The following is a 13,065-nucleotide window of genomic DNA, read 5'->3' as shown; positions in this document are numbered from 1 at the left end:
TAGTGCTATGCGAGTGCGGCCTATCAATAGCACTAGCCTGTAATGTAGTGTAGTGACAGTTATAGCTAATGCTAATTAGCAACAAGATGCCCCCCTTCTCCAGGGATGACTTCTACAAACGTCAACAGAAAATTGCAGTGCTGGAAACAAAGATCCACAGGTTAGAAGTGAATGTCGAAGTGAATGCACTATGTGGGAATGACACCACTTTACTGTGGACCCAAAACAGTGGACAAGAGTGTGCTAACACACAGCTAATTAGCACCAACAAGAAGCAGAAGGCCTGTGTACTGGGTAATAAATCTGAAAGAGGGAGTCCTCCCTGGAACGGTCTTGGTGCAAAGCGTAAGAGTAAATCATTTCCTGGGGAAATGGGAGGACGAGTAACAGGCAGAACCCAGCACCCTGAGATTTGTGATGTGACTGTCTGGCCTGCATTATCATTCAGGCAGAGCGCCTCTTCAACCCCTGTTCTTAGTAGGACACAATCATGGACAGCTGCGAAAGAGAGAGTTGGCAACAAACCTCCCCAACAACCAAGTGTTTAACAGCAGAACAGATTTTCACCACTATTGCAGGACCCTGGATTTCCGTCTGATGACCTGGATAATATCCCATCCTCACACAGAAGGGTAAGGACTGAGAGTAAATCAGAAAGTAAAAGGCTGCTAACAAGCTAACAAGCTAACAAACTCTGATTGTGGGTGACTCTGCTGTAAAAGATGTAAGAAGCATGTGCAGTAAGAACACCAAAATACTCTGCTTTCCGAAGGATACGGTGTCTGACTTGGCAGAAAGAATCCTGCATATCGTGGCTGAACATCCTACTGTGAAAAACATCATACTGCACATCGGGACCAATGATGTTGTGAATCAACAGTCAAGTGTTGAAAGAGGACTTTAATAATCTGTTGAACACGGTCAGCTCTTTGAATGCTGAGGTGTTTATCAGTGGCCAATCCGAAGAGGAGCTGAGAGATTCAGCAGATTGATGGCAATGAACACGTGGCTCTCAACGGCATGTACTATCTATTCAGTACATTTCATCGAAAACTTTTACTTTCTGTGGGACCGCAGACATCTTTTTAAGGCAGATGGACTTTGACTTAACAAGTCGGGAGTAAAATCGTTCAGCTCCAACCTGTTTTGCTTTCTGTGTCACTTATCTGTTCCCTCTGCCAAGGACAAGAGACAAGAAGAATCTAAACAAGAAGACATAACACAACACGCCAGAAACCTTGAAGGAGAGCCACCTCAGTCCCCGCCAGAAGAGAGCTCTGATCACAGGATACAACTGAGCCAAGAGGAAGAGCCTCCACCTCCCTCACTGTAAACCAACAGTGAGGATTCACCATCTCTACCCCCCCAATCCCCACCTTCAGACTTTCTCCCCTCTCCCCCCTGTTGGACTTCACCTGGTTAGAGCTGGGACCAAATTTACTCCCCGCACCTTCCCTCGCTCCACTCCCATTTTCTCTACCCTAAACCCCCCTCACCGTCCATTCCTCGTCAGCCGCAACCTGTCGAAAAACGTGGGCCAGATAATGTTTTTAACACACTAAAATTAGCTTTGTTAAATGTTAGGTCTTTGGCAGGAAAAACATTTTTAATCAATGATTTTATAATCACTCACAATCTTAGTTTCATGTTTTTAACTGAAACTTGGTTGGACCAAGATAACAGTGCAGCTGTCCTTATCGAGTCTACCCCTCCCTACTTCAGTTTCATGAGTGCAGCTAGAGTGCATAAGAGAGGAGGTGGAGTTGCCATTTTATTTAATGACTCCCTCCAATGCAAAAAGATGTCTTATGGGAATTTTGCTTCTTTTGAATATGTGGCTCTTCAGCTGAATTCCTCTTCTCAAGCTATTTTTCTAAATATCTACAGGCCCCCTAAATACTGTGCAAACTTTTTTGATGGCTTTGGTGAACTGCTGTCTATAATCTGTATTGACTTTGACTGTGTGGTTATTGTTGGTGATTTTAACATCCATGTTGAAAACCCCAGGACAGACGGACTAAAGAACTGTGTTGTGTTCTTGATAATTATGGACTGACCCAACATGTGACGGAGCCCACGCACAATCAGGGGCACACTTTGGACTTGGTCATCTACAAGGGTTGGACATTTCCAAGGTTGTGGTGACAGATGTTGCTCTCTCTGATCATTCCTGTGTTTTCTTTGAGAGTGCTATCTCCTATTTATCAGTTATTCTGCTTTTTCCTTGGTTTTCTGTTCCCTGTCTGCCTCCCTGTGTTTTCTCCCCTGTGTGCTCTCTCTCCCTCTGCTCCTGAGCCCAGCCAACGACCCGCACCTGCACCTCATCAGCCACCTCGTCAGCCTGCCACACCTGCCAGTACTCAACCTCATCCCTGCCTGTATTTCTACCCCGGTTCTCCACACCACTCTGCTTGATCGTCGTTGCTCCATACCCGGTGCCACCTCTGTGTTCAGGCTTTCATGTTTCTTCACATTTTCCCTGTGCTTTGTCGCCGTCACCTCTAACCCTGTCTCTCTGTTTCCCTCCCAGGTACACTCACCCTCGTCCTCCGTTCAGTCAGCTGGGCTCATCCACCGGCCCGACTTCCCCCACGGCGTCCTCCCTGTTCTCTCACCGCTCCTCGCTTCCTCGGCCCCAGTGTTCCCCGGCTCCCTGGCCCCCAGTCTTCCTGGTTCCCCGTGCCTGTGTTTCCCCGACATCCACCTGTCCCTCCACTCCAGTCCCTCTACCCCTTCTTCCCTCAATAAACCTCCTTCCCTCAGAGTGCTGCTTTTGGGTCCTCTCTGTCCCCACACCACACAACCCCATAACACTGTGTCCACTTAAAAACAATTCATGTAGCATGAGACAATTTGATTCTGTTAACCATAAAAACCTGGAGGACATGATACAACATCTGAAATCCTCCTCATGCTGCCTTGATATTCTGCCAACAGGTTTTTTCAAAAATGTTTCTAAATGCATGGCCTCAGATCTACTACAAATTGTCAACATATCTCTCCTCTCAGGTTTTTTCCCCACAGGCCCTGAAAACTGCAGTCATTAAGCCTCTTAAAAAAAGAGCTATCTAGACAGGTGCAGCTGTGAGCAATTATAGGCCCATATCAAATCTTCCATTTTTAAGTCAAATAATTGAAAAGGTTGTTTTTCAACAGCTTAGTGCTTTCTTGACACTAAATAACCGTTACGATGTCTTCCAGTCAGGTTTTTGACCACACCACAGCACTAAGACGGCTCTTGTTAAGGTCTTCAATGACATCCATTCAAACACTGACGGTGGCAGAATTTCAGTCTTAGTATTATTGGATCTCAGTGCTGCATTTGACATGGTCGACCACAACATATTACTAGACAGACTTGAAAACTGGGTTGGACTTTCTGGCACAGTACTAAACTGGTTTGAATCCTACTTAAAGGACAGGGACTACTTTGTGTCTATAGGTAATCACACATCTGAGCTGACACTTAGTTTAACACTTACATGCTTCCACTGGCTCAGATTATGAAAAACAACAAAATATGTTACCATAATTATGCAGATGACACACATTACCATTTCACCAGGGGACTATGATCCCATACGGGTGCTGAGTAACTGTATTGAGCAGGTCAACGATTGGATGTGCCAGAATTTTCTTCAATTGAAAGATTAAACTGAAGTTATTGTTTTTGGAGCCAGGGAGGAACGATTGAAAGTCAGTGCTCGACTTCAATCTTTAATGTTAAAAACCGCAAATCAAGCAAGAAATCTTGTGTATCTCGTGTAGTCATGGACTCAGACCTGAATTTGAGGAGCCACATTAAGACCATTACAAAGCTTACAGCTTAAGCTTACAGCTTACTATCACCTGAAGAATATATCACGTATTAAAGGACTTATGTCTCAGCAAGACCTGGAAAAACGTATCCATGCATTTATCTTCAGTCGACTCGACTACTGTAATGGTGTCTTTACAGGGCTCCCTAAGGAATCCATCAGACAGCTGCAGCTGATTCAGTCCTCACTAAGACCAAAAAGGTGGATCACATCACTCCAGTTCTGAGGTCTTTACATTGGCTTCCTGTAAGTCAAAGAATTGATTTCAAAATCCTGCTGTTAGTTTATTAAGCACTAAATGGTTTAGGGCCAAAATACATTTCTGATCTTCTGCTTCGTTACGTACCATCCAGACCTCTCAGGTCGTCTGGGGCAGGTCTGCTTTCTGTCCCCCGAGTCAAATCTAAACAAGGATAAGCAGCGTTCAGTTATTATGCTCCGTATATTTGGAACAAACTCGCAGATAACTGCAGGTCTGCTGAAACAGTCAGTTATTTTAAATTAAGACTGAAGACTTCCTTTTAATTAAATATTTAAGATTTTTCTTTTTACCACTGCCTTTAACTAGTAGATTGATAACTTACACTGCACTTTAACTTTTACTGTCCTGTTTTCTTTTTCTTTGTTTTTTGCTTTTTACCATTGGTTTTAATTAAATATTTACACGGTGAGAAATGAGTAGGTAGTTGAGTGAAAAGATAATGAGAATGAGATTGAACAGAGTGAAGGAAGTGGTCTTAAATCTCGTGCATGAGTGATTTGCAGGAACCTCTGTCCATCTGTAAATGCGGAGGTGGGTCCAGAATATAACTGGATCAAAGTGGCCTGCAGACAGACATGTCCTGGTTTCTCTGTAGTGTCCGAGGGTTTTTGGAGTTTCAGTGGACCCAAAGATTGCTATGGACCCGAGTACAGACTAGCTAGAGAGAGTAGATTAAGTGTACTTCTCTGTTTATTCTCTTTTCAGAATAATTGTAACTATATTTCTGTACCATTTTTCATTTAGTCTATAGCAACATTACCTTCACTGTCTGTACCTCTGTGTGTATATTGTGTAGGCTGCCTGCCCCCCCTCTCTCTCTCCTTACATCCCTCTCTTTTTCTCTCTATTCCTCTCCTGCTCTCTCTCTCTCTCTCTCTCTCCCTCCGCCCACCCTGAGCCATGGTTCTGCTCGAGGTTTCTGCCTCTTAAAAGGAAGTTTTTCCTTGCCTCTGTCGTCTAGTGCTTGCTCTTGGTGGGAACTGTTGGGCTTCTGTAAATAGCATCACAGAGTACAGTCTAGACCTGCTCTTTTATGAAAAGCGCTGTGAGATAACTGTTGTTGTGATTTGGCGCTATATAAATAAAACTGAATTGAATTGAATATTTCCCTGTTGCTTTTATGTTTTATGTAAAGCACTTTGAATTACCTTGTTGTTGAAAAGTGCTATACAAATAAACTTGCCTTGCTTTGCCTTATCAGGCCTCAGGCCAGGTGTCAGTTATTACTAAGCAGGGATGGGCAGTATTTATGATACATGTATTTATAATACAGATTAGGATTTTATTTGATGGTTTGATGAAAATGGCTTTATTTTTTGTATCAAAATACTTAATTGTTTTGTACTTTGTTGTTTAAAATACTGTATAAAACCTTTTAAAAAAATCATAATATGCAAAAATGCTCATTGAAATTCTGATGTGTTTGTTACATTATGGGGCTTTTAACTAAAACAAGAGAGGTTGGTCAAAGCCAAACTCTTATACAGCTGCTACTTCTACTTCCATAGTTACAGTATTTGTTACAGCTGCTAACGCTATTGTTAGTAGACCTACTACTAAACCACAACAAAAGAACTCACTACAGTCTGTGAAAAGTTCTGAAATACTGAATCTGCACCATCTCTGCAAAGTGATTAATAACCTCTCATTGACCTGCAGTCAATACATGAAGTGTCATTATTCACTGTTGATCTTTTCAGGAGCACTGTGTGATGGAGAGACCGGTACTCTTCAGTACGTTCAAGGTACAGAGGGAGAAAATATCACAGTTGAATGCTCCTCTCTGGTTGTAGAATTCGGCAGGAAGTTCTTCTGTAAGGGAGAATGCAAAAGAAAGGATGTTCTCGTTGAAACCTTTGGTTTACCATCCCAGAAAGGCAGATACAGTCTTGAATCTGCAAACTCGTTGTTGTATGTGAGCATCACACAGCTGATGAAGTCTGACGAAGGACGGTACAGGTGTGGAGTGACAAGGTCTCCCTTTTCAAATTCATACGAGTTCAAAGTCATTGTTACAGATGGTAAGTGGGAATGTTTTTGCATGTCTGTGTATGTCTAAAGAAATATTTTACAATTTCAATGATGTTTTAAAGAACCAGATGTATTTAGTTTGTTCAAATACTTTCAATTACCCCAACTGCAGAGAGAACGAAGCCTTTATCTGAAGCTGCCTTACAATATGTTAGAAACAGGCTTATATTCCTAATTGTTCCTGTTATAAAGTGTATTTTAGCTACAGGTCTCCCTGTTTTCTTGTTTGCTCCTTTTGCACTTTACTGTTGCTGCTGTTTACTGTTAACACACACTTTAAGGAACAGTTTGACATTTTGGAAAATGGCTTATTCACTTGTCACTGGCATGCATGCACTGTAAATATGGAGCTACAGTCAGTAGCCTGTTAGCTTAGCATAAAGACTGGAAAAGGGGACACGGCTAAACTGGCTCTGTACAAAGGTAACACAATCAACCTGCCAGCACCTTTTAAATCTAGCAAATTGACAAGTCATACCTCGCTGATATAATCTGCACCAAAACCTATAAAAGTGACAAATCTAAGTAGGTATATGATATTTAACAGAAAAGCCCAAATCAGGAGGTGGTTGGGATGGATGGAGGGCCAGAAACCAGACTTTTTCAACCAGGAGGCAGGTGTTCTTGTCCCATGTAAAACAAAAATTTCAACATTAAATACTTTTATTTAAATTACGTAGGTTATGTAAATTGTAACACAAGTAACGTTTCTTAACTTACTTAAGTGTTAACTAACGTACGTAGTTATTTTAACCCAAACCATGATCTTTTCCTAACCCTAACCAAGTACTTTTGGTGCCTATACCCAACCAAATTGCAACATTACATAACTAATAAGAACAACGTGACGTTTCAAAATGCTGATGTTTCACAATGTTAAGATTTTATTTTAAAAGTGTAACCGGACATTGCATATTTATTGTTGCTTACTTGACTGTGGGGCCCTATACATTGACAACGCAAATGGGGTAGCCGGGATGTTAAAAAGCGACACCAAGGTTATAAGAATGCGCTGCTATCATGACTATTTTTATTTATTTTTTATTACATGTGATACAAACCTCCCACAAGAATTTTTTTAATTATGTTTTCTGCAACAGGAAGAATTGTATCCCCTCTGGTGTCTCGTTTTGGTTGTATGTGTAACTGTGGTGGTGGTTATGCTGCTGGCTGTAGTTCTGCTGCTCCTCTATAGAAAAAAGAGGAAGGCCTGTGATGGTGAGTCATCTTTCAACCTTTTTCTCCACTTTTTTAATAAATACTCAATAAGATAGAGAACTGTACTTTGACTGTTCCACAGGTTTGAACAAAAGAGGAAACTCCGGCTGCACCGGTAAGGTGACTTTCTTTACCTCATTTATCTTTTCCTTTCGCATATTGATTATTGATCTGTCTCTCACGTCCAAAAATACATTTCCAGGCCGGCTAATGCTGTGTTTCAGGTGGGCTAGCATTTTTTGTTAAAGTTGCTGTTGCATGTGCATTTTTAATGGTCTTGAATTTACAGATTGTCCCCTGCGGCAACACTCCTCTCTCCCCATGTGACAAGAGCCGTTACCAGAGCCTTGATCCAGCCTGCAGGGATCCGGACCAAATCTACTATACTCTCACTCAGATACAACACAAATAACACTGTTTGGATAGAGAGTTGTCTTGTGAATGCACACCATAGCCGAGGTGCTGGTCATGGCATTGACATGTGAAGAAAAGATGGCCGCACATCCAATTTAATGCCGACGTTTCAACCACACTTGGTCTTCCTCAAGACTCAAGTTCCTGTTGACTTGCCGATCTTCACTAATACAACTTAAAACAGCCAAATTCTCCACTTTACTAACTAAAACCCTTTACAGGGGTGCAAAACACTGATGCAGACATATATAAATAAATAAAAGTAAAATAATATGTGAATGAATGAGTCAGTCAAGTTATGTCCCTTCTTAAAACTGTATTTTAATTTCTTAAGTGTTTTCTTGCTTTTACCGTGTATCTTGTTATCTGTTTTTAGATGTGTTTTATTGTCTTGTAAAAGCACTTTGAAACATGGTGCTCTAAAAATAAAGATTATCATTATATTATCTGCCATCACAATTATTCCTTCATTCACATAAATCCAAATAGTCACACTGGGAGCTACCCAGTTCAACTAAAGCCTGTGACTGGTGGTGTAACAATGTAATACAACGGTGATTTGATTGGGTTAAGAGTCTCTTAGCAAGGCCTTAAAGGGGAACCCCCCTCATTTTACACATCAAAGTCTGTTTGCAGGTGTTGGGGAGAGCCAACGTATTTTGTGGCTCTAGAGCGAGCTGTGTGAACTCTGATATATTCACCTGGCGGTTGGGGTTAACGATTACTTGTTTGAGAAGTCTGGGGATTTGTAGGAGTTAGAAAAAGTGAGCTTACCAGACCTCTGTAGCTCCTCATCTCTGCTACAAGTTAGCAGCTTGAGGCTACATTAGCTGCTACTAGTATGACAAACCACAGTCTCTGAACGGTTAGTGGTCAAGTTGAATTGTGGGTAAAGTAGGTGCCAAGTATTGACTAGGAAGAAGAATGTGTGTATTTAAAATGACAGTATTTCTGGTTCTTTTTTTTTAGACATACCAAGTCCAATAATGTAAAAGGAGTGCTGTTAATACTGCGTTTGTTAACAGGGCCATTTTGTGATCATATTTCAAACCACAAGTTTCTGGTGTTTCGAGAAGGAAGTCCTCAGGCTGCATGTTTCTGTTTGGTCAAATAGATGGAGTGAAATGGTGCTGAGCAGCAATACAGATAATATCAGTATGAAGCAAGACATTTGGTTACATGAAGCGGCACACCTCTTTAACATAATGTGACTGCATCTGTAAGGCATCCAGGTCAGGCAACTCAGGACAGTTAATTTCTTTATGTGGCTTTCCAGATTTGTAGTGTGCAAACTATGTTTATGCTTACACATAATAATATTAATAATAATTAGTCATTTAGCTGACAATTTTATCCAAAGCAACTTATAATTGCTTATTATAGGAGGTCATACTCCTCTGGAGCAACTAGGGGTTAAGTGTTTTGCTCAGAATGTGTCGTTGTGGGAATCAAACCTAGGTCTCCCACACCAGAGACATGTGCCTTATGTAATTGCCGTCCAACATCTAAATATTAAAAATAATTTGCAACATGCCTAAAGATGAGTACAGTACCAGCAGTGGCCACTAGATGCTTCAAGATCCTCTGACGTCTGATACTGAGAAGTCTGAAATAAAACATTCTTTTCATTCATTTCTCCACTAATGCAAAGATTATGTTTCTCTTTGAACATTTAACTTCATGTGATTTGTGTTTTAGTAGCGATAAAGCATTTAAAAAGTGAAAACACAACTATTAAGATGAATGCAACAACACATGGGGATCCCGCAAACACAGTTCTTAAAGTTGAATTTGATAAAATTTTTACCAGACGTCATTCCTGGTGAATTACTTTATAACTTCAAGTGTTTTCCTATTGTTTACCTCGTGATCCTGGCAAGAAAAGATAAATAAATGTCACTGTGATAACTTTCCTTAAAACTCAATGATATGTTCCTCAAACTGGACTTCGTGGACTGTATTTTGTCTCTCTGGCACCTTAAATAACAAACTTTCAGACCTCACAGAAGTACTTCCTGCTTCCAGTGGAAGGAAAGAGGTAACAGTGATGCTTACGCCCTCTGTTCTTGTAACAATAGGGATTCATACATTGAATTTGCTGTAGGCAGTAGGAGAGTAGAGATCAGGGTGTGTGATGTTTGAAGGAGGGACTCCATCGTTTAGAGAAGTGAGTAGTTCCTAGTTTGCCGGTAAAGACGGAAGAGAAGAAACGTTAAACCATCAGAGCCTCACTGAAAGCCACATGAACATGAAAGTCCATCACACTTTGATCTGCTTCTTCTTCCTCAGTGAGTACACTTATTCTTTTTCTATCATTATCTCTTTTTTCTTTCTCTATCATTATCTCTTTTTTCTTTCTATCTTTTCTTTACTTACAGTTGGTTAAACTTTGCAGAAGATGGGGAAACACTTTCTCATGAGTTGACTCTGTTTCGTCACATCTCATATCATTCCAACAACATGTTTGTGGTTTCTGTGGTTACACGTCATACAGGAACTACTGACTTTATTTAAAAAAAACCTGTAAATTGGTAAAGGAACTGACTCACTCTGCTACTTTTTATTTGACTTTACCAAGTAAAACTACAGTACAACAGAAATGTTCTAATTGTCCTGTTTAGATATATTTCTCTTTTTGTATTGTGTAAGAATTCATACAAACATTGCAGTTTTATTTTATTGTTTTGACTATAACAGAGGAATATATTCTGCTGCTTCACTCGGCTCAGTTGTAGCTTCACAACACAGGAAACATTTACACAAGGACACATAGAGGGTTGTGAGAGGAAGGGAGACGTGCGAAAGAGTCGCTCTGACTTTTCTCTTGTGGATGTTTGGCCCATGTACGAGATACCACTCGTGGGTTTTCTGTGTGGCTCAACATACTTGTAACTTCATCCCAATACTACTTTTCAATAAATTATCACAAAAAAGCAAACTACATATTTAATAGATTTTGAAGACAAGAACGCCCCACATTAATCAGCACTAACAGTGTTTTCAAAATCTAGACAGTTTGTGAATGTTTAATTATTACTGGCTCTTAAATCATTGTTTACTCTGTTAGAGCTGAAAACAGAAAAAAAATCAGCTTCGGATGGACAGCAGCAAATTATTCTTAGTCTTGCTGATGAACTAATTCTTATGTGTTTTTAGGACATTTTTTTTCTTCTGACGTGGTATGTGACAGTTTGTGAACATTTTTCCCTATGTGTCAGCCTACCATCACACAATATTAATTTTACATGTGAAAACCTGTCTTCACACGCAAAGAAGCGATTAAAAGATGATTATACATTTTATATGCAATAAATAAGAAGTTTAACAAAACATACTTCTATTCTTCTTTCATTTACCCTTAAGTAGTTTTAAGGTCAGTAAAATCACTATCAGTATCCCACATTTTCTGAATCAGATTTTCCAGCCCTTCATTGAAGCTATACAGTTTTATACAGTGTAAGATGTATGCAACCCAAGACTCTGAAAAAAAAGTTCTGTGGACAATGCTTGGGGCTTGTAATAAGTGGTCACTGGGATTTAATTTAAGTTTCAGTGATGCACAAATAAAAATCAAATTACAAAACAAAAACCCCAATAGCAGTATTTGTTTGAACTCTTTACCTCCATCTTCTCTAGTGGAGCTGATTACTGAGTACAACTGCAGATAGTTGAGCAGAAAATCAATCTTAGAAAACAAGCAGCATTAATTGGATAAGTTGGGATCGATAAAAATCACAAGGCCTTTCTTTTCACTAACCTACTTCTAACTCGGTAATGTTTGTGCATTTAACAAACACTGTTCGGTACACATGTGTTCAGACAGAAAGTAAAGTGTTTTTTTTCCTTGCATCATTTTCAGCAATTTGTTAAGCAACAGACACACTGACTGTGTCTGTTTGTGTTCAGCTACAACCTCTTAATGAACTCAGAAAAAACTGTTATTTTACTCCAGTCTAGTCCCTTCTTGTGTCAGGATGTTTATGAGGTAGATTCATAAAGCTTAAGTCCCTTAAGTTAAGATATGAGTGAGATAAGACCAACGTGATAATACTTGTGTGTACTTTTTCTTGTGATCCTGCATTTTTGCATGTAACAATAGTAGGTTGTGTGTTGTTACTTTGTTATTTGCATGGCTAGCTGTGTCTAAATGGTGTCTGCTGTTGCTGTACTGATGTCTCACTATTTGTGCATGTTTCGCATGGCTTATGTAGCATTTTTTTTTTTTTTAAGAAATTCCTGTTTTGTTGTTATTTTTAAATAGCGTTTCAATGTACTTGCTCTGTATTATTTATAATTTTTAAGGTTTCAAAAGATCTTGGCGAAAGGACTGCAGTTGAAAATTAGCCAGTAGGCTAACACTGGCACACTTCCACTACTGTTGGTTAATGTTCTTTTTAAACCTTTATTTAACTAGGAATGTCACATTGAGGTTAAAACCTCTTTAAACAAGTGAGATCTAGTCAAGACAGGGTCAGATAGCAGGATTGAACAGATAACAATCAATAATAAGAAACCAATCACAACATAGCAAAACAAGTCTCCACAACAACACAAACATTTAGGTATTACATAATACCCTACATAGTACTGTTCACAGAAACAACAGTATTAGATCATAGATTTAATAAGGAGTTATGCAACACCCCCAAACTAGTTCCCAATTGACCAGCCAGTGCATAAAATAAGCGGGCAACAATAGAACAAAATATAACCTCCAAATTTATTTGTATAAAATAGACATGCGAAGGGTTAAAACAAAACTGAGGCCAAGATAGTTAAAGAGAGTTCAAATGGGGGAAACTGTTAGTTAAACAGAACTGCAGTTTGTCGTGGCTGGGTGTGCGCAACTTGATCTTCCTGCGTGGGCGAAGCCAAACACAACAGGAACGGGTCTGCTGTTGGTCACAGGCTGGTCGGTTGTAGCCTCCCTGCTTGGGCCTCTGGTAACTCTACTGAGTAACCCAGACCACGACCCAGCCGTGTACCACACTCTTGCAAAGAATCAGCAGCCTCAGCACACCCGCACACAGGAGACAAACAGAAGACTCTTGAGCATAGTGTGTGGCTGGTTAAATAGTTTGCAGATGGATGTCATGCCCAAGAACACCTGTCTGCCATTAGTCCATACCCATGCAATTAACCCAAGTGCAAAACCACACCCACCAAATGCACACTCACTCTAAGTGCTCACCCCTCACACGACCACTGCGCTCAAAATTGGCTGATACAGGTCTACCCCGTTACAGTTAAGTGGTAATAGAATTTGCAAAGCAGCTGCAATTAGCAGTGACCACCTCCTTTATTCTACGTTTAAAATCATTT

The 13,065-nt window shown here is 40.1% G+C and overlaps 1 protein-coding gene across 4 annotated transcripts in view; it reads left to right on the top strand.

Moving 5' to 3' along the window:
- Positions 1 to 9,844: 9,844 nt before the first annotated feature.
- The window catches only part of LOC119905075 (endochitinase 2-like), a 29,505-nt gene continuing 26,284 nt past the window's right edge, over positions 9,845 to 13,065 (top strand). For 2 of the 4 annotated variants that reach the window (XM_038721785.1, XM_038721784.1), the window contains exon 1: positions 9,845 to 10,031. In XM_038721785.1, coding sequence (XP_038577713.1) covers positions 9,986 to 10,031 — 46 coding nt within the window. In that variant the 5' untranslated portion in view covers positions 9,845 to 9,985. The remainder of the gene's footprint in view (positions 10,032 to 13,065) is intronic. The other 2 variants (XM_038721787.1, XM_038721786.1) reach the window with 2 other exon arrangements.

This window comes from Micropterus salmoides, unplaced genomic scaffold, assembly GCF_014851395.1.
Source record: "Micropterus salmoides isolate LMB-PRFRI ecotype aquatic unplaced genomic scaffold, ASM1485139v1 Ms_hic_scaffold_16, whole genome shotgun sequence".
Taxonomy (NCBI): domain Eukaryota; kingdom Metazoa; phylum Chordata; class Actinopteri; order Centrarchiformes; family Centrarchidae; genus Micropterus; species Micropterus salmoides.
The sequence above is the reverse complement of the archived record's forward strand: the minus strand, read 5'-3'. Positions and strand labels throughout refer to the sequence as shown.